Here is a 27,632-nt window from a genome sequence, read left to right as displayed (position 1 = left end):
CTGGTGCCACTGTGTCTCGGGCCAAGGGCTGAGAGATTCCTGAGTAAGGCAGGGCACCTCACGTTCAGATGCTCTGAGCTGAGTGAGCACCCAAAGCTCAGCTCCGAATCAGGCTGTGGTCAGCCTGATCTTCATGCAGAGCCCACGTGGTTTATGTACAGAGTCTCAGCGCTCCAAGTCGGCGGGTGGTACATGCTATCCAGCCCTCGCCGAGGGCCTCCTGCAGAGATGCTCACTGAGCTTTGACTCGCTGTGAAATGACCTGAGCTCCACAATGGGGGCATGCAAAGGGGTCAGGCATCCTGCAAACAGACACAGCGCAAGGTGGCCAGCAAGACTGGCAGGAAAGGGGCAATAATGCTATGAGATTTCAAGAACGTAAAGGCTCAGTGATGTTAAGATTATAGACGTGGTCCGTTCAGTCCGTGAACTTGGGAGCCCTCAGAAGGAGCTGGGCTGTGGGATGGAGGGGGTCGGTCCTGGGCAGAGGGGAGGGTCTGGCGCCGGCAGAAAGGACTGGAAGTTGGGAGCCATGAAAGGCAGGCAGGATGTGAGGGGGAGCGGCTGACCTTGTGTGTGGCCTGGAGGAGACTGGCCAGAGGACGGAGGGGAAGCACAGCACCTGAGCTGTCTGACGGATGGGTGGGGCAAGAGGGTGCCACACGGACAGGACGGCCCAGCCTGGATGGTGGGGGGCACAGAGCATGGCCAGTCCCGGAGCTGGGGGTCCTGGGCAAATCCCAGAGGGGGCAGGTGGCACCTGAGAGGCCTCATGTGTCTACACACAGCAGCCAAAATGTTTATTTATTTGATTAACACCTGTCTTCTCTCTTGGCTGAAGCTGAAAGCTGCAGGAAGGAAGGAGCGCGAGTGTATTGGCTCAGCTTTACATCTGGGGCATCTGGGGCTCGGTTGGTACTGAGTGAGTGAGTGAACAACTGAGGAAGGGCCCGGCTTCGGCCGGAAGCTCGTGGACAGGCCAAGGATGGGTTCATCCTTCTTTGAATTATTGCTACATTTTCTGCACTCAACAAACCTCCATTAGGCGCCCACTAGTATTACATAGTGGACACCGGGAGGCTTGAGGTCCAGCAGGGGAGATGCTCATACCAAAGACTGAGGTCGGAAAGTGTGTGTTCATGGGCCACGAGCATAGCCCAGATGGATAGGGACTGAGGGCAGGAGGGCGTTCAAGGTCGACGAGGAAGGTGAGCAAAGCCCTAGAGGCAAGAGTGCCCCTGAGAGCGGCCAGGGGCCTCCTGGAGGGTGCTGGGCTGGGCTGCAGGCCGCACCTCGGAAACACCGGCCACAGGTGGGTGGTGTTTAAACAGCGGTCTAACCGACAGGTCCATGAAAGGAGAAAAGAGGAAAAGCGGGGAACACTGTCCGAGAGGTGCCAGAGGGTTGGGATGCCTCAGAAAGAAAGCGGGGCTCAAAGAAGAGCCGTGACCGCGTTACCAGGTGTTCCCGAGCTGTCAAAGACGGTGAGGAAGGAGGAGGATGGAGGGACGTAGGTCTTGCTGGTGAGTGGGCCGAAGGCATGCGACCGGTCTGCCCCACCTCCAGGCTCCTCGTGTCATCAGCCTCACGTGTTGCATCCTTGTGGAGGTTACTTCTATACATTCTTTTTAAAAAAATTATTTTAGCCAGGACACGGAAGCAACCGAAGTGTCCATCGACAGAGGAATGGATAAAGAAGATGTGGCACATATATACAATGTAATATTACTCAGCCACAAAAAGAAACGAAATTGAGCTATTTGTAATGAGGTGGATGGAGCTAGAGTCTGTCATACAGAGTGAAGTAAGTCAGAAAGAGAAAGACAAATACCGTATGCTAACACATATATATGGAATTTAAGAAAAAAAATGTCATGAAGAATCTAGGGGTAAGACAGGAATAAAGACACAGACCTACTAGAGAATGGACTTGAGGATATGGGGAGGGGGAAGGGTAGGTTGTGACAAAGTGAGAGAGTGGCTTGGACATATATACACTACCAAACGTAAAATAGATAGCTAGTGGGAAGCAGCTGCAAAGCACAGGGAGATCAGCTTGGTGCGTTGTGACCACCTGGAGGGGTGGGATAGGGAGGGTGAGAGGGAGATGCAAGAGGGAAGAGATATGGGGACATATGTATATGTATAACTGATTCACTTTGTTATAAAGCAGACACTAACACACCATTGTAAAGCAATTATACTCCAATAAGGATGTTAAAAAAATTGATTTATCTATCATTTATTTTTACTTGCATTGGGTCTTTGTTGCTGTGTGCAGGCTTTCTGTAGCTGTGGCAAGTGGGGGCTACTCTTTGTTGCAGTGCGTGGGCTTCTCATTGTGCTGGCTTCTCTTGTTGCGGAGCATGGGCTCTGGACACGTGGACTTCAGTAGTTGTGGCACACAGCTCAGTAGTTGTGGCTCACGGGCTCTAGAGCGCAGGCTCAGTAGTTGTAGCGCACGGGCTTAGTTGCTCCGCGGCATGTGAGATCATCCCAGACCAGGGCTTGAACCCATGACCCCTGCATTGGCAGGTGGATTCTTAACCACTGCGCCACCAGGGAAGCCCCGGGAATTACTTTTGTCTGTTGTCTCCAATGGTCTACAACAGGGTAATGTGATGACTTGTGTGTGTGTCTAAAGTATGTGGACAAGAGTCAAGTCCATAATGTAATTGCATTTATTTAGAAACTCATACTCTATAAGTTTCAAGAGACATAAACCCTAGTCTGGCTTTGTCACTTACTGACTCTGAGAGGTAGTCACTGACTTGCCTGGACCTCAGTTTACCTGTTTGTGAATCAACTATAAACTCTGAGGCATCTTCAGGTAAAACTCTCCCGCTGATACGCTCTGGGTTCGTCCACCATGGGGTTTGTGGCTTCACATTTTTGTCTGTGTCACTCCTTCCTCAGCTGGTTTTGTCTGCTCTTCGGTGAGCAGCCTGGCCACCTTCTTGGACCCCAGATACTCGACAGTTCCATATGCCACCATGGCCAGACTCAGGACGCCCAGGAGGACGTAGAGTTTGACGCTGACACACAGAAACGTGCTGTATCCGAACGCGATGACGAAGCCCAGGGCTTCCCACAGGCGGTAACTGGCAAAGGCGGCCTCCTTGTTCTTCTCAAACAGGACCCCGAAAAGAGCTGCAGGGGAGAGACGGGTGAAAATGTGGCTGTAAAACCGCAAACGACCTTTCTGATTATTGCCGAAAATATGCAGCTTCCCCACGGCCCAGTTTTCCCAATAAAACTAGGACCTTCCTTTGTAAAAAGTGGAATTATTTCACGCTGTGGATGATAGCAAGTCAGGTGACGTTCTCTAGCCATGAAGAACCATCATATATACAAGAAACAGAACGGATGAAAGTTAACACTGTAGGGGATGTGGCCCAAGCCCGAGCTTCGCAGGTAAGAAAAGCAAGGTCGAGAGATGGGACCCGTGTAGGTGAAGGCGAGATGCCCCAGAGTGAAGACAAACAAAGGCCGTAGTCGTGAGAGGGAAGGCCATTCATTCCTGCACTTAGGGGAAGTGCATAGTACATAAGTTATTCAACCGTGGGGTTTTTGGTGCCTGCCACAGGGCAAGGGGATTGCCACTGTGTGGGCCTTTCCTTCCCATCCTGGAGACTTTAGGGGTAAGAGCGTTCAGCCGGGTGAAGCCTCCAAGTGAGGCTGCCCCACACTGAGTTCTTGATGAAGGGACTCAAACCCGCTTGGGTGGTTGTCTGAAGGTTTGGGGGAGAAATGACCTGAGTCTGTGATACGGGTTGAACTGTGTCCCTCAAATCCACATGTGCTAGTTCTGGCCCCTAGGACCTCAGGGTGTGACTGTATTTGGAGCTGGGCCTTTAGAGAGGTGATCAAGTTAAAGGAGGTCATCAGGGTGGGTCCTGATCCCGTGTGACTGGTGTCCGTATAAGAAGAGGAGGTCAGGACACAGACATGCACAGAGGGACGGCCACGTGAGGACACGGGGAGAAGACGGCCGAGGACACGCCCAGGAGAGAGGCCTCAGGGGCACAGCCCTGCCACACCTGGATCTCAGACCTCAAGTCTCCATTTCTGCTGTATTTTGTCACGGCAGCCTTAGCAAACTAGTACAGTCTGATCATGCTTCTAGGTGAGCGTAAATGATTTTCTGTTCCTGTTTGCAGTGTGGTAAAGTTTCGCCGAACGGGAATCAACCCCATCCCCAGGACGTGAGCGAGGCGGCAGTGTGTCTGGAAGGTGGACACTTAGGAAGGGAAGGTTTTCAACAGGGGGACCGGCCTGAGCATCCCGGCCGCTGTCCTGCTGCACTCCCCGGAGCGGCCTGGTCACCACGCCTACCATTCTGGCTGATGGACTTGCCGTGCCTCCTCCTGTCCTCTGCTAGGCCGTGGGTTCCCTGAGGCAGGAACCTATCTTATCTGGAATGATAATTCCAGCACAACCCAGTGTCAGCGAAAATCCTTATTGAATGCCTGAGTGGACGCATGGGTGGACGGTGACTCATGAAGTGGAAAAACGCTGAGCCCGGTCCTGCAGTGTCAGCACACCCTGCGGGTCAGCACACCCTGCGGGTCACACGCCTCTCAAAGGATAAACAGTAACCCAAGTAAACGGTGGGCAGTCCTGGGGGGAGAGCTGCTCCTTCCTTTTCTCCGCTTCCCCTTACAACCCAAAAGCCCACGCTGGCGAGGCAGTCCAGGTAACAAAGGACACGTGACCACACACAGCACGGCACGGGCCAAGGCACCCCCTTTGCATATGGGTCAGATAATGCGTGAACCAAAATGTCAAGCGTGGGCTCCGGCACGGTGGGGATGAGCAGACAGCCCTGAGCCCAGCGGGACCAGACAGACTCTGCACCCGGAGTCCTTCATTCCCAGAGGCAGCCGCAGCCCGCAGAGCGGTGGACACGTCCTCAGAACTGTCCCGCCTACGGGCGGGCAGCTGTGGTGGGGAGAGCTGATGGCGGGACTTCCATGCACATATGCACTTTCCAGCTTTCATTCTGTTCCTTTAACTTCGCCCATTTCCTTATACCCCTCCCCTCTTTCCGCGTTTAGAACAGGAGAGGAGACGCTTGTAGAGGGAGGGGCCCTCCAGCTCTGGGGGGAAAGGTCTGAGGGCAGCAGCAAGGTCTCCTGCAGCCCTGCCTGGAAATGTCAACGCCCAGGAGACACCCCTTGGCATTTGGTTACTCAGATGTCCATCTGCGCAGGAACCGCTCAGGACGGGGCTCCCTCGGGCAGATATAAGATATGACATAAGATACACATTTTAAACAACACATGCCTATTTGGGAAAACTGGAGGCTGTCTGGAACATTCAGAAGGAGGTGTGCTTCTTGTGTGGAGTCTGCAAAGCGCCCTAATGGAAATGAATGCACAAAGAGAACCTAATAACCACACCCTGGGACTTAATTTCTGAGATTACTTAAAGGTCTCTTGTCTTTCTTCTGAGGGTGACTCTAAAATAGGACCTAAAAACAAGATGCTAGAGAAGAAAATCCAAGGTGAGACACTATGGCTACAAGTGGTGGATTATGTCCTGTTCTCTGGCAAAAAGGTCCAGCTGCTCCCTTAGTGGGTTGGGGTACCTGACAAATGCACCCCGATGTTTTGAACATCCGGTAACACAGCCAACTCTAGCTTTAAGTCAACGTTTTTGGTCTATAGGTTGGTGTCCTTAGGCGATTTCAAGGTTAAGTTTAGGTTGTGACAATTATAGACCACTGTGCTCCAGGATAAGGGGACCCACTGCCCACTCTCTCCTGGGCAAGTTCTGGTTCAAGTCCAGTTCAGCCTTTTAAGTGGCTATGGGCTCCTTGGCTTTCTGAGGTTTTCCCATAAACTTAAACTTTCTGGGCCCCGAGAGCCTTAAATGCCCAATGAAGAACTTGCCATTCTGTGAGTCTGATTCTGAAATGTGACCCTGGTGAGGGGATCCGCCAGCAGGGAAGAGAGGTCCAGAGTGGCTGTGAGCTCACAGCCTTGCGTGCAGAACACCTCAGCAGTCTGGGAGGCAGGAGGGGCCCTCACCGGGAGGAAGGCCGTCTGTGCCCCCGATCAGTGTGATGAGAAAGGCACTTCACTCTGGGGTCTTCCTCCCCAAAACCCTTAGCTCTAGCCTAATTATGAGAAAACATCAGATGAACCTAAATTAAGGGATGGTCTACAAAACACCTGACCAGTATTCTCCAGAAGTCAAGGTCATCAAAAACAAAGAAAAATGAGAAACTGGCACAGACCAGACAAAGGAGATGGGATGGCTACGTGTAACGTGGTGCCTGCCTGGGATCTGGGAGCACACAGAGGATGGTGGGGGGGGGGAAGCTGGAGAAATTTGAATAAAGTCTGAAGTTTCGTTATGTACCAGTATTAATTTCTTGGTTTTGACAAATGTACTGCAGTTTTGTAAGATGTTCGAATTAAGGGAAACAGAATGAACAGTATTTGGGAACTCTGTAGTGCCTTGGCAACTTTTCTGTTGATCTAAGATTATTCCAAAAGAAAAGGGAAAAGAAAAGCCTGCTTGCAGCCTGATCTGGGAAAGGCACCAGGTGGAAGTGACCGGATGCTGACCCCCGTCCTCGGATGACAGGATGTGAATGAGTCTTGTTGGGTTGGAAAAGACAGGATACATGAACTGGACATGTAAGAGAAGACAGATTTTTTGAGTTTATCCACCTGAAAACAGCCCCTTTGGTGGCTGACAGGGCCAAAGAGTATTTTCAGGCCAGACATTCTGAATCTCAAGTGCAGGCATTGGCGTGCAAGGGTTGCCATGGCAACGGTACCCATCTTTCGTGAACTGTCAGGATGGATAAACAGAAAGCCTCCAGATCATGGGCTCCAACGGCCGGAGGGATCCCTGGAGCCCAGTGGGAACATGAGCAGCGAGAAGCACGGTTCTGTCCCAGGATGGAGGGGCTTGGATGCTTCCCGCCCCTGATTTGCCTCTAAACTGGAGAACTGTAACAATCAGTTTTTAAACTGCGAGGTGATGACTGAAAAGGGGGGTTAAATTGTACTGACTTGTATCCAGTCTCATTAACTAGGAAAGTATGTGGCTCACGTATCTTCTTAGAAGAGAGACACGTTCAGGGAGAAAAGGATTAGAAATCCAACTTGCTATTGAAAAAGCAAAAATGAGAGGGAGCTGATCTTGGGAGGTGGCGAAAGCTACACAAAATTTCCAGTTTTTGAAAATACAGAGACGGTATGGATGGACCACGCTGCAGGGTGGCAAGCCCGAGAGAGCCTGGTGGAGCCAGCCTGCAGGGGACTCAGTCAGTAAAACATCCCTCCTAGCCAAGACGATCGCCAGCATAGACGCCAGAAGAAATTCTCAAATCGTACACGAAAAGAACAATCTTCCCCAGCAACTGATTTTTCCTTGAAACAAATTACTTTTGATCTGAACAAAAAGACAGACATAATTCATTTTAAATTAGCATTCCTTATTCAAGGAGATCTTTCTCCAAGTTATTCACTGGATCTCATGTAACTCTGCACAATTTTGACAAAGGCTCTGCCTGATGGTCTCTCATGTCCGTGGAAAGAAAAGGAGAGTTAAAGCAATTACTCCTATATCTCAGGGAGAAAGAAAACCAAACATTTTATTTGCAATCATTTGAAACACCTAAGGAATTATTCTATGGACTATTGCGTGGCTGCTGACTTCTAATGTGTAAATACTGTAAAAAATTCAAGTGAACTGAGAGATGTCAGCTAATTAGAAAGCAAGACGGCAGAAGCATTTGGACTGTTCAGTAAAATAGTGGGGGTCTTTCACACCTCCTCTGGGCTGTTGAAAGCAATTCTCTCCTGACGCTCCCTGGGGAAAATGCCTAAGATTCCTACGGGGGAAGTTGTGACCTGCACTCGTTCAGAAGTCTGCACTGCCAAGAAAAGCTAACGTGGTGTCTGTGTACCTCTCCCCTACCGATTCAGTATTTCTTCTGTAGAGCAACATTGCAGCCCAGCCTGAGACTAGTTTGTCATTGCTTCCACCAACTGACCTTTGTCCAAACACACCAGATTATGGCACTGAGCCTAACACACTTTGTCACCTGGTTCAGAACTTCCGGAGAGCCTCCTGCCAAGACTGTGAAACCCAAACCCCTTGGTACCTACAGCAGTGGGTTTGTTCAGTGATGTTTTCAGCTGTTTCATAAGCCGGCAACAGCTGAGATGGTAAGGAGAGGCCATCCTGGAGTACTGAGTCCACCATGGTGAGGCCACGTGCACCTGTTCTCTTTGGGTGTAGGGACAGCGGCCAGGCCTCCCGCCCCTGGAAACGCTGGCCTGTGGCTTGTTTGTGGATTAGCCCGACCCAGTTTCCAGTCCGGGTGTTTCCCCGATAAGGGCTGAATGGTGGGTGGTGTTTCCAAAGGAAGAGGCTCTCTTCTGAGCCAAATCCACCTTTGGGGCCCCGGGCTCACGCATCTGCAGGATGCCGGCTGTGTAGACGGCTCACCTCCTGGGGCCTCCGACACCCTCCCGCCCGGGGCCAGGGCCGTAGGTGGTTCGGGAAACTCAGGGCCAAGGGTTCCCGCCCTCAGCCCTCGTCCCATTAGGTCACAGGGAACACAAGCCGCGCTCCGTGTCCTCCATGGGCCGCCCGCCAGTCCCCTGCTCCCCTCTGTCCTGTGGTCTCCCCCCAAGACCTAGTCAGCTACGGCTCATCCCCTGGCAGGACCTACCACCAACCCGCCAAACCAGGGCGCCTCCTGGCACATGGGGAGCCTGCGTCCACAGGAGGCCTCCCTGGGCCTCGGCTGGATGTCGCCTCCTGGGCTGCGGCCACTCCCTTCCCACCCGCCGTGGGTGGCCCAGACTCCCACCCACTGCAGTCATCACAGCCCAGGGAAGAGCTCCCTGCACCACAGTCTGGACCCTGGGCCTCCAGCCCAGGCCTGGCTCCGGTCATCCAGCTCCCCACGCACTCGGGGCTGCCGGGGCCTCTTCCCCTGATGCCCCCCACCTGCCTCTCCCGTGTCCCTCACATCCACAGCCTGGCCTCTGAGGCCTTTGTCGCACGTCTGGTGGCCGTCCCACCCCCCGCTGTGTCAGGGTGCAGGGCCCCCGAGGATGCCGGACGGCACTGGCCACGCACACCGCTCTCGGTGGCCTGAGGGCAGCTCTCCAGTTCCCCTGCGCTGGCTGGCGGGGCCCCCCTGCCCTCAGCGGCTCTGCCCGCCTCGCCTCTCACCCGCCCACTTTGCAACATCAGCCGAGGCTGCGGCTGGACCTCTGGGCCCGAGTCCCGCTCTGCCCCAGGCCCGGGCCTCTGGAGGTGGCCGCGCTTCTGCAGGGAGCGGTGCGCTGAGGGTGATGCCGCCCGGCTGGGCTACATCGGTGAACGAATCCTCGCAGGACTGACGGCCGGCTCGTGGTGAAAACTGTCTGTTAGGTCGTCGCTGGCTGTGGCTCCTCTAGGAAGCCACGTGTCTCAGGCCTGAATTAACTCCTTTCCCCGTGGTGACAAAGGGGCCGTATCCTTCCTCCTGACTGCCTTCTCCTGCGTTCCAAAGAAAGGGCACCCCTCCCCTCCCGGCCAGGGGCCTCCCTCCCCAACCTTCTCGGCCTCCTTTTCTGGCCCCTCCCCTCCCCCTCCCCCTCCTCCTCTCCTCACAGCTCTTCACTCTGAATCTAAAATCCTAAGAGAGGGAGTTCCCTGGCGGTCCAGTGGTGAGGACTCGGCGCTCTCACTACGGCGGCCCAGGTTCAATCCCTGGCCGGGGAGCTAAGATCTCGCGTGCCGTGCGGTGCAGCCTGAAATAATGAAATAATCGTAGTGATACGTGCCCCAAACAGCCCCTTTTCAGTGCTGGGTCCCCCCACCGGCGTCCTCTCTGTGTCGTGTTCAAGCTCAAGCCAAGCCCCTCAGCGGATGCGTCCAGGTCTGTGGGCTCGTCTGCCACCTTCAGCCTGGGGATCCCGATGCCCAGCCTGGCCCCGGGACCACTGAGTCCCTGCGTCCAGAAGCTCCGTCCCTCGGCCTCCTTCCAAGCCCCCGCCCCTGCCCTCCACCTCCCCGTGGGTCCGCACCGTCCCCTGAGTCACGGCAGCCGTGACCCTGTCAGCCCCGCCCTAAACCCTTGCTGCTGCTTCCACCAGTGCTGAGTGAAAGTGGACCCTGCAGCGGTACGTCGGCCCTACGTCGGGCCAGCCAGCCTCTCCTCTCAGAGTGCCCTGGAGACACATGCTGAAACCCCAAGGCGAAGGCCTCTGGGAGGGGCGAGGTCGTGGGGTGTGGCCCTCAGGGAGGGGTCAGTGCCCTCGCGAAGGGGCCCCAGATCGGCCCCTGGCCCCTACCTCTGCGTGAGGACATGGCAAGAGACAGCCTCTGTGACACCGAATCTGCGGTGCCTTCACCCTGGACGTCCAGCCCCAGAGCTCTGAGCAGTAAATGTCTGCTGTTTACAAGCCCCCCAGTCTGTGGAGTCCTGTTACGGCACTAAAGCGACAGAGACGGCTCCCTCCCGGCCCCCCCACCTCCCTGCCTCCCCCAGGCTCCCCGCTGCCTGGAGGACTATCGGCCAGGAGGCCACTCGGGCGTGGCCCCAGGATGAAGCCTCTGCTGAGCCCTCCCGCCCGAAACTCCGTTCTCCTGAAAACTGACACCCACCCCGAGCCCCAGAGCCGCTGCAGGGACGTTGTCACGGTAACCTGTAAGCTTCCGCCTGTCCCCAACCTCAGCTGAGAGGGGCCGGAGGTCCCGTCCTCCCCAGACACCAGCACGGGGAACACGGGCCGGACCCTGTTCTGTTCAGACCAGCTCTTCCAGGGGGAAGCCATGAAGGAACCATCACTGCAGGAAAGGAAGTTGCACACTTGGTACCTTTTCTCATGGAGATCATGGATCTGAGTAGACGCTCAGAGAAAGCACTGCAAATCCCCAGTGTGGAGCTGGAGCCCTCCCGCCTGTGTGGTCCCCGCTCCACTGCCCTTATTGCACATGTCACCATGTCCCCTTGGGGGGCCCTCCACCCACCACGTGTCCCCCCATGACTGGCCGAGGCGGGGAGCCTGAGCAGGAAAGGCTCTGTGCCCGGCACTCACCATTGTTCTGGGTCTGCCAGACGGCGTCCGCCACGCCCCAGAGGCCAGGAAAGGCGAAGAACAGAGGCAGGTGGCGGGGGTGGGGCTTCCACAGCAGGAGGGCGACGATGCAGGACAGGTGGGTCACGGCCCCTGTGAGCGGGAAAGGGGCTGCTCTCAGCCACTCTGCGCTACAGGACGAGTCTTCTGATCATTTGCTTCCAGGCTGGAGGGATGTTTCCTAAAATAACCCAGACTGATTTCTTCAGGTGGGTTTTGACGTGGCACACAGAGACTGCAGGTGAAATGCAGGGCACGCCTGGCAGGTGTGCAATTCCATCCACCTCTGGCCTCCACATCATCAGGTGGGGGGCCTCGGGGTGACACACCTCTGTGTCTTAGAGGAAAGTGTCGCCTTGCTGGGCAGAGGGGGCCCCAGATTATGGGGGTTCAGAGTGGGAGAGGGAAGGGCTTCTTCATTAGGAGCGAGTGGTGGGACCCCTGCTTCTCACTGAGGAGGGGGCGTGAGGAGGGGACGGGAAGGGGTGCCCCCAGCCTGGGAGCTGGGGCTTCCCAACAGGACAAGGAGGGAGAGGCTGGGGGAGAGCTTCCTCATTCCTCCTGACTCTATCGTAATGGGTCCTAAGGCCTGGCCTCGTGATTCCGCAGACACTGTGATGTCCCTCAAATGTGGGAACAGAGCAGCTTATGACCCTCAGGGACTGCCCAGGAGCAGAAAGAGCAGGTGCATCCTGGGTTCCCCGAGGCTGTGTGACCTTGGGCAGGTTACTATGCTTCTCTGTTCTCTCCTCAATATAAAGCAAATGACTTGGCCCCCAGTGAGCACTGACCAATGGTTAATGGGCTCCCTCCCTCTTGCTGCATCGCCACAGACCCTTTGGGCCTTGACTGGGCCACCAGGTAGCTGTCTCCTGAACACCCTCCTTTCTCCTTATTCATGCTGTCTCCGATCCTTCTTGCTCCCTCAAGAAAAATAGAAGGTGATGTCCATTTAGAAGACCAGCTTCATCCACCACATGAACACAGATCTCTTCCTTCTGGAAGGCTCCCTATCTCCTGCCTGACCCCATGGCCCCCACTGCGGGTGTGGGCCCCCCTTTCTGTGCCTCCACCAAACCCCATCCTTACCGCAACCCTGGCCCTCATCACACACGCTCTAATCGCCTGCAGTGCAGCCAGACCTGCCCCAGGACTGCGTCCACTGTGCGTCCACGGTCCACCTACCCAGTGCGAAGAGAGCGATCCTGCCCGTGTACTGGGCCAGCTTCCCATACGGCACGGAGCAGAGTGCGTTGACAGCTGAGAAGCAGATCGTCACGTAGCCCACGAACTGGATCCCCAGGGTGCAGGTGGTGTAGGACTGCGGGAGAAGCACAGACCAATCACCCGCGCTGCCTCAGGCCTGCTCCAGGGCTGAGCTCTGAAGCTGCAGTTTGCGGGTTCGATCTGATCCGGGAATCCAGCCCATGCTCACACGCTTTCGGCCCTGTGACCACTGGCCTGCTACGCTGGCCCGGAAGCTCGTCCGGGCCTCCAGCTCCCGGGGTGGAGAACACTGCTGATGCTTGTAAGGAGCCTCTTCTGAGTAAGAACGAGCAGGGGGCGCTTTGGGTGGACGCCTGGCGATCCTCGCCCGGCGTACCTGTACCATATGCTACGTACACAGGGGCGAACTCGGACCCTTCTCGCCGGTGTGGGTCATTTCCCATCCCGCCAAAAGGCAGCTGGGTGGGACGGAGCCCGGGGATGAACAGGCAGAGCTTGGGGGAGTTTTAGGGCCTTGAAACTCCTCCGAACGATACCATGAACGATACCACGGTGATGGCTGCAGGTCATTATGCGCCTGTCCGAACCCGAGAGTGTAGAGCAGCAAGAGCGAGCCCTCAGGCAGACTGTGGACTCGGGGTGATGACGATGTATCCATGTAGGTCCTCAGTTGTAACAAATGGACCCTCTGGAGGCGGGCGGCGGGCGAGGAAGTGCCCGTGCAGGGGCAGCGGGCGAGGATGTGCCCGTGCGGGGGCAGCAGGCGTGCAGGGACTCTCTGTCCTTTCTGTTCAGTTTTGCTGTGAACCTAAAACTGCTCTAAGAAAATAAAGTCTTGGGCTTCCCTGGTGGCGCAGTCGTTGAGAGTCCGCCTGCCAATGCAGGGGACGCGGGTTCGTGCCCCGGTCCGGGAAGATCCCACATGCCGTGGAGCGGCTGGGCCCGTGAGCCATGGCCGCTGAGCCTGCGCGTCCGGAGCCTGTGCTCCGCAATGGGAGAGGCCACAGCAGTGAGAGGCCCGCATACCACAAAAAAAAAAAAAAAAAAAAAAAAAAAAAAAAAGAAAAGAAAGTCTTAATAAAGAAGAAGAAGATGGAAGGAACAGGAAGGGAATCTCCATAGAGATGAGAAGAAGAGCAAGTGCTCCTGCCGCAGACTCGGGGGCGGGGTTGGGGACAGACAGGAGACTGGCTAGGAGGCCCCTTGCATCTGGATAGCAGGGGGGACGGTTTGTCATTCTGTCTTCATTCGTTGAAACTCCAAGACCCCAACAGGACGGTCCTAAGAGTAGGGTTGCCAAAGAAAGTCTTGGGTGTCCAAATACTCAGGGCCACACTTACACTGAGAGGTATTTGTGGTTTATCTGAAATTCAGATTTTTACCCTGCCTTTTATCTTGCCCATTTGGCAAGCCTTCCCGGGAGGGAGCGGGGGTGGGGATGGAACAGGAAGTTTCCTGGATGAGGAGGGTGGTCCTCAGGGGCGGAGCCCCTCGGACACAGGCCGACGGGTCCAGCCTTGACCCTGGCTGTCTCCAGCTCCCACCAGGCCCAGGTCCTCTCCAACAATGTCTGGGGAAAAGGACCCTAACTCTGACCTCCCCGTCTGCGGCTTCCCTTCCACGGCATCCCAGAAGGTTCTTCAGGACAGGATCCCACCTGGGCAGGGGAACTAGGGAGTCAGAGGCTCAGGGGGAGACCCTTGATGGAAGGTGGTCGGCCAGACATGGGTGTCCAGTGTTGGGGCACCACTTGGTGTCCAGTGTCACACTTGGTGTCCAGTGTCGGGGCACCACTCCAGCCTCCCCCAAAGAGGGCGCCCCTTTAGGCACAAAGTGGGCGGGCAGGCATTGCAGGGGTCAGGTGGGTATCCAGGGAAAGAGTGTCTGAGTAGCCAGGGTGACCAGGCTGAGATCAACCTCCGTTTCTAGATTGTAACACATCATTGAAACACTAGGTAATGGGCAGAAGACCTAAACAGACATTTCTCCAAAGAAGACGTACAGATGGCCAAGAGGCACGTGAAAAGATGCTCAACATCACTAATTATTAGAGAAATGCAAATCAAAACTACAATGAGGTATCACCTCACACCAGTCAGAATGGCCATCATCAAAAATCTACAAACAATAAATGCTGGAGAGGGTGTGGAGAAAAGGGACCCCCTTGCACTGCTGGTGGGAATGTAAATTGGTACAGCCGCTATGGAGAACAGTATGGAGGTTCCTTAAAAACTAAAAATGGAGTTACCATATGATCCTTCAATCCCACTCCTGGGCATATATCCAGAGAAAAACATGGTAGGAAAGGGCACATGCACTCCAATGTTCATTACATCCCTGTTTACAATAGCCAAGACATGGAAGCAACCTGCTGATGTCCATCAACAGATGAGTGGATAAAGAAGATGTGGTCCATATATACAATGCAATACTACTCAGCCATTAAAAAGAATGAAATAATGCCATTTGCAGCAACATGGATGGACCTAGAGATGATCATACTAAGTGAAGTAAGTCAAAGACAAGTATCATATGATATTGTGTATGTGCGATATCTAAAAAAATGATACAAATGAACTTATTTACAAAACAGAAACGGACTCACAGACTTAGAGAATGAACTTATGGTTACCAGCGGGGAAGGGTTGGGGGGAGGAATAGACCGAGAGTTTGGGATCGACATGTACACACTGCTGTATTTAAAATGGAAAACCAACAAGGACCTACTGTAGAGCACAGGCAACTCTGCTCAATATTCTGTAATAACCTAAATGGGAAACGAATTTGAAAAAGAATAGATACGTGTATATGTATAACTGAATCACTTTGCTGTACACCTAAAACTAACACAACATTGTAAATCAACTATATTCCAATATAAAATAAAAAAATTTTAAAAACTAGGTAATAAGGAATTTCAGTGTTATTCATGGATTTCATGGTTTTCCCTATTTTTCACTCTAAAATGAGGACACAGGGTGAGATGCAGGCAAGTAAATGTCCCTGCGATGACTCCTGAGCAGCTTTGGTCCTTTCCCTGAAAACACATCTCAAGTGAGCGGTGTTCCCAGGTGGGCTGATGTCCTAACCACACGGCGGCTCTCCTGAGTCCGGGAAGGACCCAGCGCAGCCCCGGACCCCGTGCCGCCCCCGCCGGCCTCCCCTCCTACCCGCGTGTAGTCGCCGGCCAGGAAGGCTTGCTGGAACCCGCAGTACAGCGGCAGCAGGGCCAGGAGGCACACGCGCTTGTCGCTAAACAGCTTGACCGTCGACAGCAAAGTGGACCAGAACGGTGGCGCTTGCTTCTCTCCCTCACTTTTCCGCTGAGCGTCTTTTACGGGTTCCAGAAACACGGTGGTGAGCAGGACCGCCAGGAAGCCGCTCCCTGAAAGGACAGGAGGTGGGGGGACAGGCTGCCGTGACAGTGGCACCGCGCACGCGCACAGACTCATCTCCTCACCTCCTCCTCCTCTCGAGACGGACGGTCGGTTTCAAATCCACATTTAAGGTGACGGCGGCAGGCTGAGCCCCTGACCCCTGATGTGGACTCGGAGGCCTCACACGTTGCCTCGATCCTCGTGTGCTGGTTCTGTGACTGTCGGGCTGTCTCACCCACAGAGCAGGTGATGGGAAACACAGACACCCGGGGCGAGACCCCTGAGGGCCTCAGGGCCCTTAACCATGGACCATTTCTCTCGTCAGAATCCTCAAAGTAATTTCTACCAACAGCTAGGCTCCCTTCTCAGGGTTATGGGTCCCGCCAGGAAAGTTACCGTTGGCTTCTCTTCATGTTCATCCCAAATCTATTCATGCAAACACCCTGTGGTAGGAGCTGCATGTATTGAGGTATCTCCCAACCCCAGTGGGATGATGCGTTTGGAGAAAGGAAAGGAGCTCTTTGCATACTGAGATGGGAAGTTTTCCCCCAAGACAAATGGCTAAAAGGAAAAGCCAGGTGCAGAGCTGGGAGTCTACTGTGCTCCCATTTGATTTGGATAAGGAGGGGCATAAAGACATATTTGTTTAGACGTGCGGTAGGTGTGTCTAAGAATTAAAGACTATGTGGGTTGTCTACGGCTGCGGAAAAGCTGGGTGGTGGTGAGAGGGGGATTTCCCCTTTTACAATATTTGTATTTGGGACCATGTGAACAGGGGATCTATCAAAAAATGACTCAAGACAACTATTCCTTTCACCCTTAAGGGGATATCCTGTACTTTCATGATTCCGGAAGGTGAGGACGAGGTCTCTTTCTCTGCCATGAACCCACCTTCCTGTCTCTCGAGGGAGGACAAATGTCTGTTTAATCTTCCTGTTCTTTACGTGGACACCTTTTCGCTCCCTCACTGAGGCTGAGGCTCCTTTGTCATTTCTCATGTCTCTACTGTTCTTCCATCTACAATGATAATGATACACATGGTTTGGGATCCACAGGTGAATTCACGACCAGTGGTGGTCTTTCCTCTCCCTGGTGGGATCGGGGACCCTTCAGAACAGTTTTTATCGCTTATTGCTGGCTTTGACCCATCACCCTTTAAAAAGGATTTGAGCCACTTTGTGTCTTTACTGGTCCCCAACCTTGTCTACTATTCTTCCATCTCTTGTAGCCACAGACGCCCAAGGCAGCAGGCTCGCCCCTCACTGTGGTGTAGCCGCCTGAGCCGTACTGAAACCGTCAGGCTTACAAAGTCAGCCCTCCTCCAAATTGCCTGAGAAATGGTAAAACCAGTCCCCACACGCATCTCAGAGAAGTCCATGGTTAATAAACACATTTCCATGCTGAGGAGTACTACTTTACCTCTAAGCTTTATCTCTGTAATTCAGCTACTTTTCCTCTTGGCTAAACATTGGTCCCCTCCCCCATTTCATGGTAAATCAACCTGGTGACCAAGTTTATTAGGCTGGGCTCTTGTCCACAGACATTTCACAATGGCACTGATGTCCTCTGGGGTCATGATTCCCACCTGTCAAAGCTAGTCAGCGCACGCAGGCACTCCTCCAAACTGGCCCATCAGCTGGCTATGAGCACCCACCACCTGCCACAGCTCCTTCCCCGGCCTGAGCTCGGAGCAGCCCCAGGACACAGCTTTCCCGGGACAGGGACTGAGGTGCAGCGGCGGGGACCGGGGGTAGGACTAGAAGCCACATGTTCACCAGGACACAGACGCGTGTCCAGAGGGTCCCTTGGTCCAGGGCCATCTGCAGGGGCATGGACTGGGCAATTGCTGGTGGTAGGGCTAATATGCTGCATCGTAAGGACACAGCTCAGGAATCCTAGAAAATTACTCCAGGGAGATGGTGCTCTCTTTGCTTTGGTCTGTTTTTCTCCTTTCTTATTTTAGTTCTGATTTTTATTATTTTCTTTTGTCTTTGTGGCAACATGGCCTTGCTTGAAGGAAGAAGGGTGTGAAGCCTTGCGAACCGGGATCCAGGTACTAAGAGAGTTTCCCCGTATGACGTCTGCAAGGTCCCTGCTTTACATAAACGTCTGGACTTAGGCGGCTGGATTCTCTGTGAACCAGGACCTCTGCGGAAGCTCCCTAACCGCCCAGGGGACACACTGTCTGCCCTCACATCAGGCTGAACGTTTCCCAGACAGGATGTCGGCCCATCCTCTCCCATATCCCGTGTCGAGTCCGTAGGTAAGTCCTGCTAGTTGTCACTCTAACTCTCTCGCGCCGCCCTCCCTCGCTCTGCACACTGCGCTCACTCCCTTCTTCTGGGTCACTGTGTCGCCCCTGCACTGGCTTCTCTGTCCGCTTTTTTTCTCACGCCCACACTGAACTAACACGAGAATCTGTCTACAAGACAAGTAAGTGCGCATCCAGACTCAAGGCCACAGCTGGCCACGCCCGCCTCTGGCTCCCCTGCCCCTCCAGGCCCCTGTCCTCCAGCCACTCTGGCTCCCTCTGGGGCTTCTCTGCCCTCAGTGTCCTTCACGTCCCCTTCAAACTCCTACTCACCCTTCAAGACCTGGCTTAGGTACCACCTCCCCATCAAATCTGCCCTAGAACGCAATTTCCTCAGAAGATGTAACTACATGTCAACTGGGAACTATGTTCAAAACACGTGTCCTATCAAATTTTGGTTAGTTGAAGGCACATCTGGACTCTAAGGTCACTGAAAGTCAGGGTCTTGTCTGGCTGGTTTCTGGGCCACAGAAGTCCTAGCACATTGCTCGGCATCTGCTAGTGCCCGCTCTGCCTTGTAGCATAAAGGGCTCACTTGGCACCTCTGACTTGGAAGCAACCTTGAAAGAGACCGGCGTGTTGGAGACAGCTTATCTCACAGGGGAGACAAACTGACTGTGCACGTGGCCTCTGGACCTTTGATTCTCAGTGGAGTCCTGCACTCAGTCCCACCAAATCCGATACCTATCAGACTCTTGATCTTTAAGAAGGACACAGTCCAAGACCTTTACAGATTCTTGAATTCAAGAATGACAGGGCTTTCCTGGTGGCGCAGTGGTTGAGAGTCCGCCTGCCAATGCAGGGGACACGGGTTCGTGCCCCGGTCCGGGAGGATCCCACATGCCGCGGAGCGGCTGGGCCATGAGCCATGGCCGCTGAGCCTGCGCGTCCGGAGCCTGTGCTCCGCAACGGGAGAGGCCACAACAGTGAGAGGCCCGCGTACCGCAAAAAAAAAAAAAAAAAAGGATGACAAAGAATACCATTAAATTTTCTTCAAATGGTAACAACAACAACAAAAAAAACTAGTCTAAGCGTACGCCCGCAAAGCGGAGATAGATCTGTAAGAGCAAAGTCATTTAGAAAGCTATTAACATAAACATTTTCCATTCAAATGAGCGTCTAAGCATAAGAACCGTCCCAGGGACTCACTCCCTCGGGCGACCACCATTCATGAACTTCCAGTGTCCTGTGCCTTCTGCTGCCCTGTGGCCAGCAGTGGGAGCCCCAAGGCCTCGCCGATGCCCAAGGGTGGGTGCTGGGGAGACCCATGCCCAAACCCAGCCTCTCAGCAGAAGCCGTTCAAATGTACTCCTCAGAAAAAGGTGATAACACCAGGATTTGGGACTTCCCAAATCCACCTGGACATACTTAGAACACAAGTAGCCAGCCCACCAAGGCCGTGGTCCACTTGATGGGGCCGCCACAGCTCCGCGTGGCCATTGAGCACTTGGAACGTGGCTGCTGTGACCTCAGAACAGTAATTTTACTTTCGTTAATTAGAATTTAAGTAAGTGCACATAATGGCTACTGGCCTGCATGGTGCAGACGTGAAGTGATTCTATCATCACAGGAGACCTCGGTCAGCAGAGGCTGCTGCATTCGATTTCATGTGGAAAAGGCTGAGTACAACCCAGCTGAATGCATTTTGTGGGGCTTTTGCAGGTGAAGAGAGACTATTCATACTTTGAGCAGGTGGTCTTTTCAACCCAGGAAGGCGATGGGCTTGCTTTGCCTGGATTCCTGGTGCCGAGCACATACCCGTGTAGATGCCCAGCAGGGTGTAGATCAGCTCCTGGGAGGGACGGTTTGTGCTGTTGGTGGACACCGTGGCCATCAGGCAGTCACTGGCCCCGCAGGACAGGAGCTGCTCCTCTGGGATGGCCCCTGTGAAGGAGGAAGCAAAGAGGTGCCTTGAAGACACGGGTAACTTGACAGGAGACGGTACACAAGGAAGCAAACGCCCAGGGAAAAGGAGCCTGGACACGCAGAGGACAAGACATCACCATAGGTCAGAGTCACGAGACAAGGGCTCGTTTGACCCAGTGTCTCAGAATGCTTTTCCCATTGAGCACGTGTCTGGGCACTTGATTTTAAGACACTCTGGACCAATGTGCAATAAATGTCGGTGACTTGTTACATTACATTCTTGACGTAATTGAACCTTGTCCACTTTTCAGAATTAACTAAGCACTAGAGTACATTAGACTGGGTGTCAGGCCCACTGGGTTCTCTCTCAGATTCATCTGGAACCAGTCCCATGACCTCTGGCAGGTTATTGCATACCTTCTCTGAATGTTACTTTCTTCTCCATTAAAAGAATAAAATTTGAACAATCAATGACCCTCAGTAGACCCACATCAGAATCTCGGGAGAGAGAGGATGGATGTCATGGAGGAAAGAATACTCAGTGTTTCATTGTTTCCATCATACAGATTTTATCACATAAAATGCTGCAAAATCCCCTTGGCCAGTGAGATGCGCAGCTTGTCGGACGAGAAGGCAGTGTGGAGGCTGGAAGCCTAGAAAGGTTGAGAAAACTTGCAGTGTTCTCACAGTGCCTTCCAGCCCTCAAATTCTGTGTCCTATGATCAGGCAGGGACTGAAGCTCACTTGTCTGTATGTCTTTAAAAGTAAACCCGTTCGCTCCTTTACCACAGTCATGTCAGAGACTGAACCTTCACCCCAGCTTCTGTTGGCTGATTGCTGACGGTTTCTCCAATACTGAGTAACGATCAGTATCTATCAGCCGTAAAGGTTCCCTTCTGTGGATGCACTTAGCAAGTGATGACATCACATGAGCAAAAATGGGAGACAGATTTTTTATTACAGTTTCCCAAACGTGGGACTTTACGTGGCTTAACAGGACCAGGGCAGAGAGAGAGAGAGACATGATCCTGATAACAGCAGGAGAGTTAGAACATTTTTCCCCATTAATAAATTTCCTATGAGAATTGAAGATATTTATTTCCTCTGTCCTTGGTCTAAGTCCTCAGACATCAAAGGGTGCAGGCATAAAGCAGATCCACACTTTGCAACCCTGTCTGAGTGTGGTCAGGCAGACAGATGAATTAAAGCATCAGTCACCAAATGTTCAAATCTGTTAACTGATAAGTGGTCCTTTGTGTAACAAGGAAAACGCTGGTGAATGGATCAATTCAGGGGCAAAATAAATCCATGGGACCCGTTCTTAGTCTAGAAGGATAGTAAAGGACTCCGTGAACCCAAGTTCCACAGTTGAGCGGTGGCCCTCAGTTTTCCCACGGCACCCCAGGCTCCCCTGTGCTCAGGGAAGGCCAGGGTTGGAATCGCTGGGGCACCCGTGGAACAGATGGACCCTCAGACCCAACCAGACTGTCTGGGGAAGAGCCGGGGGCCAGGTGACCCTGAGGCACAGGCAGCCTGACAGCCACGCCTTGTGGCCTCACGGGACCACCTGCTCAAGTCCAGAATGAGGACGTGTATAGAGGGAACAGGGGCCTTCCACGGTCACCATTTCCTTCCTGTTACCTTGAGTGGGCGTCTGGCCGAACACCAGAGACGAGATCAGGTTGCCCCACACACCAGACGACTGGAATATGAGGAAGAAGATGCCAAAATACTGGCTGACCACGTCTTTGCCAACCTTTCCTGTCTTCTCTGCGTGCGTGTTTCCCATGATGGTGAGGTAGGTGCCCTGAGCGGACCACAGCGGGGCCGCTCCAAGCCCCAGCAGGATGGAAGTGGGGATCAGCGTGTACCTGAGAAGTGAAACGCGGGTGTGGGGTGCCTCGGGCCCTCCGCTCTCCCCTCCATTCGGGGAGAAGGAAGCTCCTTGCCTGGCCCAGTGAAGCACTGCCGCGTCACTGGTGGTGTCCTGCTTGACAGAGTCGCCCCTTAGCCTCAGATGAACGTGAAAGTCTGCGTCTTTTCCGGTTCAGCATCATTTGTAAGAGTGGAATTCGGTGCCAGAGCAGTTTCTTTGTGTTTGGACGTGGCTACGATGAGCTGGGGTTACAAATAAGGCTAGGCGGGTTCTAGGTATTTCTAATGGCAGTACATTAGAAATGATTTATTATCTATCAATCAATCAATCAATCAATCTATCTATCTATCTACTTATCTATCTACCTATCCATCTAGCTGTCGCTCTCCTCCATGAGGATTCTGTATGAGAACTCTACGGTAACAAGAAAAAGAATAACGTGAAGCCATCCTATCAATACATCCTGGATGGCAGCGGGGTGTCCCTCAATCGATGCTTGATAAGTGTATGCCTGGCAACAAGGGCATGTGGCCCTTGCCCTCAGAGCTTGGTCCCCGAGGGTCCCTTTCCGTCAGGGCGCAGGAAGAGCTCAGGCCTGGCCTGGGGCACTGGCTCCAGCCCTGCTGCGTCCACTCCCTGTGATGGGGTGAGGGTGTGGGGTTTGGTCCACAGGTCACATTCTGCTAAGTCCCCCTGAAATTCACCCTCCGCATCTTAGGCAGATTCTCCCCTTGTTGCTGGGCCATAAAAGTGCCCTGGCCCAGGAGGGAAGCTGGAGGCCTCAGGAGAGGCCAGGATGGGCAATCGGGGGAGCATGGGCACAGCAGAGGGGACAGAGACATCTTGGTGGGAAAATATGGGAAGAAGGCCACGCTACCGTCCTGTCCCAGAAGCCGAGAGGGGAATTTCGGGAAGCATCTGAACGCGGGCGTACCAGCTGGCGTAGAAGTTGCCCAGGGAGAAGGCCACGTAGCAGCACATGGCGATGACGATGGTCCACTTGCAGCCGAGCTTTCTGATGAGGATGGGGGGCAGGAACATGGAGGACAGCAGCATGCCGCCATAGAGTGTGCTGAGCGCCGCCACCCCCAGGCCCTCCTCGCTGTACAGGCTGCTCTGCGGGGACAAGGCCAGCCCGGTCAGGGGCCCAGCTGCCAGGGCTAGGTGCTCTGGGTCATCTCCAGGTCCTGGAGACCCCCAGCAACAGGCTGCCTGGGCGGGCGGCCTCTCCTCCAGCTGAGGGATGGGAGGGGAGGAGACTGCGGTGAACTCTGGTCAAGGGGAATCAGCACGTGGAGACCAGGGGGAAGCAGCCAGTGTGACCAGCCTGGGGCAGAGGGGCCCTAACGCTTTCTGCTTCCCGCAGCCCCTGCCTCATCCCTGAGAAGGCGGGGTGCCAGGGCAGCCAGGGGCCTCGCATCTCCAGGCTCCTCCTTGGAGATCAAGGTTCCCGCTGTGCCTGAGGCGGAGCAAGCAGCTCCAGCTTAACGCTGCGTAAACACAGTGCACATCTGCACATGTTTCTTGTTTTTGTCGTTCGTCACTTGGTGTAAACACAGTGCACATCTGCACATTATTCTTGTTTTTGTCGTTCGTCACTTGGTGTAAACACAGTGCACATCTGCACATTCTTTTTGTTTTTGTCGTTCGTCACTTGGTGCCTAGTGTAGCTTGGTGTGAAGCGAACAAAAGGTCAAATAGGTAACCAGAGCCAGCTCAGGCAAAGGCAATGGCAGAGGTGACTTTTGGCTTTTGCTGTGAAAGAAAAACCTATTAGCATAAATGCTTCCTCCATTTATTTCACTTGTAAAGGGAAAGGAGGGGGAGGAGAAGGGGGGAGGAGGGAGTGAGAGGAGGGGGAGGGCGAAGAGGGGGAGGGGGAGGGGGGAGGAGGGAGAGAGAGGAGGGGGAGGATGGGAAGGAGGGAGTAGCGGCTGGGGAGGGGAGGAGAGGAGGGGGAGGGGAGGGGGTGGGGAAGAAGACAAGTGCTTCCCTGCGCAGCCAGACCCTCCTTCACAAGGGTCCCTCCATCTGTTTCCTTCGCTTCCACATCCAGCTCAGCCTGACCCTGTGGATTGTGCAGGGGTTCCCCGCTGTGCCCCACACAGCTGACCAGGCACCAGAGAAGAAACATTCGCACACAGCGTCTCTTCTCTTGTAGAAGCCAGAGCCCAAAACTCAGAACACCACCACTGTTTGAGAGTCGACAAAGTGCAGACACCGAAATAAGAACTTTTACGTTCCTTCTCCTTTATGGGTGAGACAGGTGTTACTACCTCCACGGGGGAAAGAAACGCACCACGTAGGATCATACACTCAGCGAATTAGTCCAGATGACCCCAAAGCCAGGACTTTAACGCCTGGACTATGACCCTTCCTTCCTGCCTGGTCCCCCAGCAAGACAACAGAAGATCCCACCCATCAGCCGGGGGCCTCTCTGAAGCCCTCCCCGCCCATCCCTTTCCTGTCTCCTGGAGACTCCAAACCCCACAGGCTGTGTTCTCACCCCAGGATTTTCTCTCCCTTTCCAGCCCTCAACATACTCTGACCATCCTCATCCCCTTTCCAGAGGGTGCCCTTTCTTCAAGTGCATGCCAAGGGTCTCCAAGGGTCTTGAGTGCAGGGAACGTTCTGCTTTTTCTGAATCTCTTCCAGTGCCTTGCCCCAAACAGGTACTTAGTCATGTTCGCTGATTAATTGAAACTGAGAACAAGAACGTCTGGTCCCATGAAAATTCTAAAGTCTGGTTGGAAGACAGAAGTTGCACAGTCTCCCTGAAGTGGGGTTATCTGGAAATTTCTGCTCCTAACTCCAGTTGCTAGGAGTGTGGAATGTGGGAACTGGTTCAGCCGGGGCCCTTTGTTTTCTTAATACTTAAGTATTAAGGTCTCATGTATTAGTGAGCTTGCCTCTTTGTGTGCTAATGAGAGGCTGGCAGCACTGCTCTGCTCTGGAATTTCCTTTCCACCCACAGCCCTGCTGCCTGTCGGCGGCGAGGTGCATTTGTTACTTATAATGGAGTTCCACTGCCCATCGCTGGAAAGGAAGGCAGATTTCAGTCTCCAAAGTGGGAACCAAATTTCAAAACCAAATGTCTTTTTTTTTAAGTGAATGACCATGTTCAAATACCTGTCTCTCCATGTGTTAGGAGAGCCAACCTGCAAAATCCACACCCGAGGAGAAGCCCATGGGAGTGACCTGTATGTAAACAACGAGGACGGTCACTCAGCTCACCCAGCTCACCCAGCAAGTCGATCGACTGATCGGCTGTAAGCACTGACCCACAGAGGCTTGCGTGTGGCTCCTGGGATACAAAAGGGAGAGACAACAGCCACCAGCCACCACCCAGGAGCGGGTGACGGACAGGACTGCCAGGGCCAGTGACGCCTCCAACAGGCCACTTGCAGTGGGACAGTGAGTCCTGCAGGGGGAAGCTCAGGGGCCGAGCTCCTGGGAGGGCACGAAGTCCAGTCCAGAGGCGTCAGAAGACTTTCTGGAAGGAGTGAAGACCTCGTGAGACCTGCAGGATGCGGAGGTGACCAGGGAAAGGTCGGGAGGTGTGGGTGAGGAGAGACGTCTAGGGGATGTGTTTACAGAGGCCCCATGCTGAGAGGAAAGGCCCCAAGGAGAATTCAGCTGCTATGGCCACAGCTGTCGAGCTCTTCTGGTGAGGGGAGGCTGGACAGCCAGCCAGACTAGACCAACAGAAGCCCCAGACACCATACTGGGGAATGGATTGGATCCATTGGATCCAGTGCTGAGCGCTGCCTGAGGCAGGGGATACGTGATGGACGGGGTGGCGAGGGCCTGGCCTCATGGAGCTCACAGGCGCAGTGTGGTGTGTGCCACAGGACCTGGCGTGCACACAGGGGCGCCTCACCCAGACGTGGGAGCCAGGGCACAGGGAAGGGGGAAAAGGAAGTGTGACGTGCACACTGAGATCTGGATAATAAACAGGAGATCGTCTGCTGTGGGGAAGGTGGTGTAGATGTGTGTCTGCGTCCTGGGCAAGTGCACGACCGAATCCAGACCGGGGCTGGCGCTCTGGGGATGCCTATGACCACCTTTGCTGCCTCGCTGGGGCCTGAGAAAGAAGCCAAGCAGATGAAAGCAGAAGGAAGTGATGGAGACCGGCAGGTCCCTTCGACGTGGCTGGGATCCAGCCATCCCTAGGGCCACATCCATCCCTGTCCTTACCTGCTGTTTCCGAAGGCAGTCCTGACTGACAGAGTTAAACCGTGTTTACATGTCCTGGAGCAGTGGGTAAGGAAATAGGGCCAGATAAGGGCGGGGACGAAGCAGCCGTGAGTGGTGGGGGGGATAGTTCCACGGCAGGGTGGGAGGGCTGGTTCTCTAACATCTCCGGTCTTCTGAGGAGGAAGAGGCCACACCAGTGACAGCAGTGCCCAGCCCAGGAGCCCTGGAGAGGACGTGGAGGCCAGTGTGGCTTCCCCTCAGCTGCACGGCTCTCCCCACACAGACGCCACTCCGAGAGTTTCCTGAGTGAGGCTTCCACGTTGTGTGTGGCCTCAGCGTCCCACAGTCATAGCCTGAGAGAAGGGACTCCTGGCAGCTCCTAGGGTCCCCCCACTCCCTCCCCCGGCTTCCAAGGGGGCCAGTTTGCCGTCATGCAGCTGCAGCTGTCAGATCACAACTGCTTCCTGAGAATTCGGACCCCATCAGTCACGCCCGAACCCAGGGGAGCTGCCCCACCTGCTGACAGCAGGACTTCCTCCGGTGGGGCAAGCTTCTGTAGGGACAGTGTCACTGATGGGTCCATGGTCTCGCTATGTTCTCCTTCCAGAAAGCACACACTACATTCAACATGAGCTCAAGGCAGCATGACAAACCGGTGTTTCACTCACATTAGCATTTTACAACATCACAACATTCTGAGCAATGTCTACAAAGTCATGGACTATCCGGGCAAGAAAGAGGACTGTGCTTCCCCTTCAACTTGATTCTGGGAATCACCATGGGCTATAATTTCATTCTCTGTGACCCTAATCAGAAAAAAGACTGAATAGGGGTTTATGGAGGAAAACATGTACTTGGAATTCAGTGCTGAATCTGAGCTACCTTGCCAACCTACAAGTCCAAAGGGTTTGTACTGTAACGATGAAGACAGAAAATTTGAATCTCTCCTCTCTTGTCCTGCACCTCCCATTCTGAGCCCCCTGCACGTGCTTTTCTTGTTCAGCTCTGTGCACACAGTAGGCGCCTACTTCTTGTCGCTGACTGACAGACCTTCCAGGACCACACTAACTTGTCATCAGAAACCTTGGAGATACTTCACTGTGTGGCAGCCCCCAGGCCACAGAGCATGAAGCTGGTGAAGAAAGCACAAGGGCATGATGACAGGCTGCTTCCTGACCAGCCCTGGGGCTTCCTTGGGGTTTCGTTCACAGTTAAAGATCAGACTTAAAATGGAACTACCCCGGGGGAAGATCTAGCAGGAATCTACGTGGTATCAGGACCTCTGATGAATTCTCTTTACTGCCCCTGACCACAAATGCACAGTGATTTGTCTTGTGTCTCCTTTTACCCACGCAAAGGCAAAGCAGATTTTATCACTAACCCAAGACCAGCTCTCCTTGTCCGACGGTCAAACACCCGCAGTTGTGCAATCCCGCTGAACTGGGAGTTGGGGCTGCACATAAAAACCGCTGTTTGGTTAAGAGGATTTTGGAAGGTGAAACCCCACGTTCCTCGCTGTCTGTGCCACAGGAATTCTTGGAGTCCCAGAGACATTCAGAAGGTAGGATCACATGACGACTGTACACACCTACCTGCAGACTCTGCAGACCTCCGTAGGCAGTAAAGAGAAGTAGAAATCCACAGGAAAGCACCAGGATGTTCTTCAGGCTTCCTTCCAT

The 27,632-nt window shown here is 53.9% G+C and overlaps 1 protein-coding gene across 1 annotated transcript; it reads right to left on the bottom strand.

The window, feature by feature from the left end:
• Positions 1–293: 293 nt before the first annotated feature.
• On the bottom strand, positions 294–27,632 carry UNC93A (unc-93 homolog A; the record flags this gene model as incomplete). Its single annotated transcript, XM_082633248.1, has 11 exons — positions 294–302; positions 623–729; positions 1,459–1,520; positions 2,889–3,150; positions 11,061–11,192; positions 12,285–12,420; positions 15,497–15,711; positions 19,773–19,898; positions 21,522–21,751; positions 22,691–22,872; positions 27,546–27,632. The coding sequence occupies 11 exons, from the start codon at positions 27,630–27,632 to the stop codon at positions 294–296; spliced, it is 1,548 nt and encodes a 515-aa protein (XP_082489374.1).

Source organism: Mesoplodon mirus, assembly GCF_964341445.2.
Source record: "Mesoplodon mirus genome assembly, chromosome: 10".
Taxonomy (NCBI): domain Eukaryota; kingdom Metazoa; phylum Chordata; class Mammalia; order Artiodactyla; family Ziphiidae; genus Mesoplodon; species Mesoplodon mirus.
This window is presented reverse-complemented; position numbering and strand designations above follow the sequence as displayed.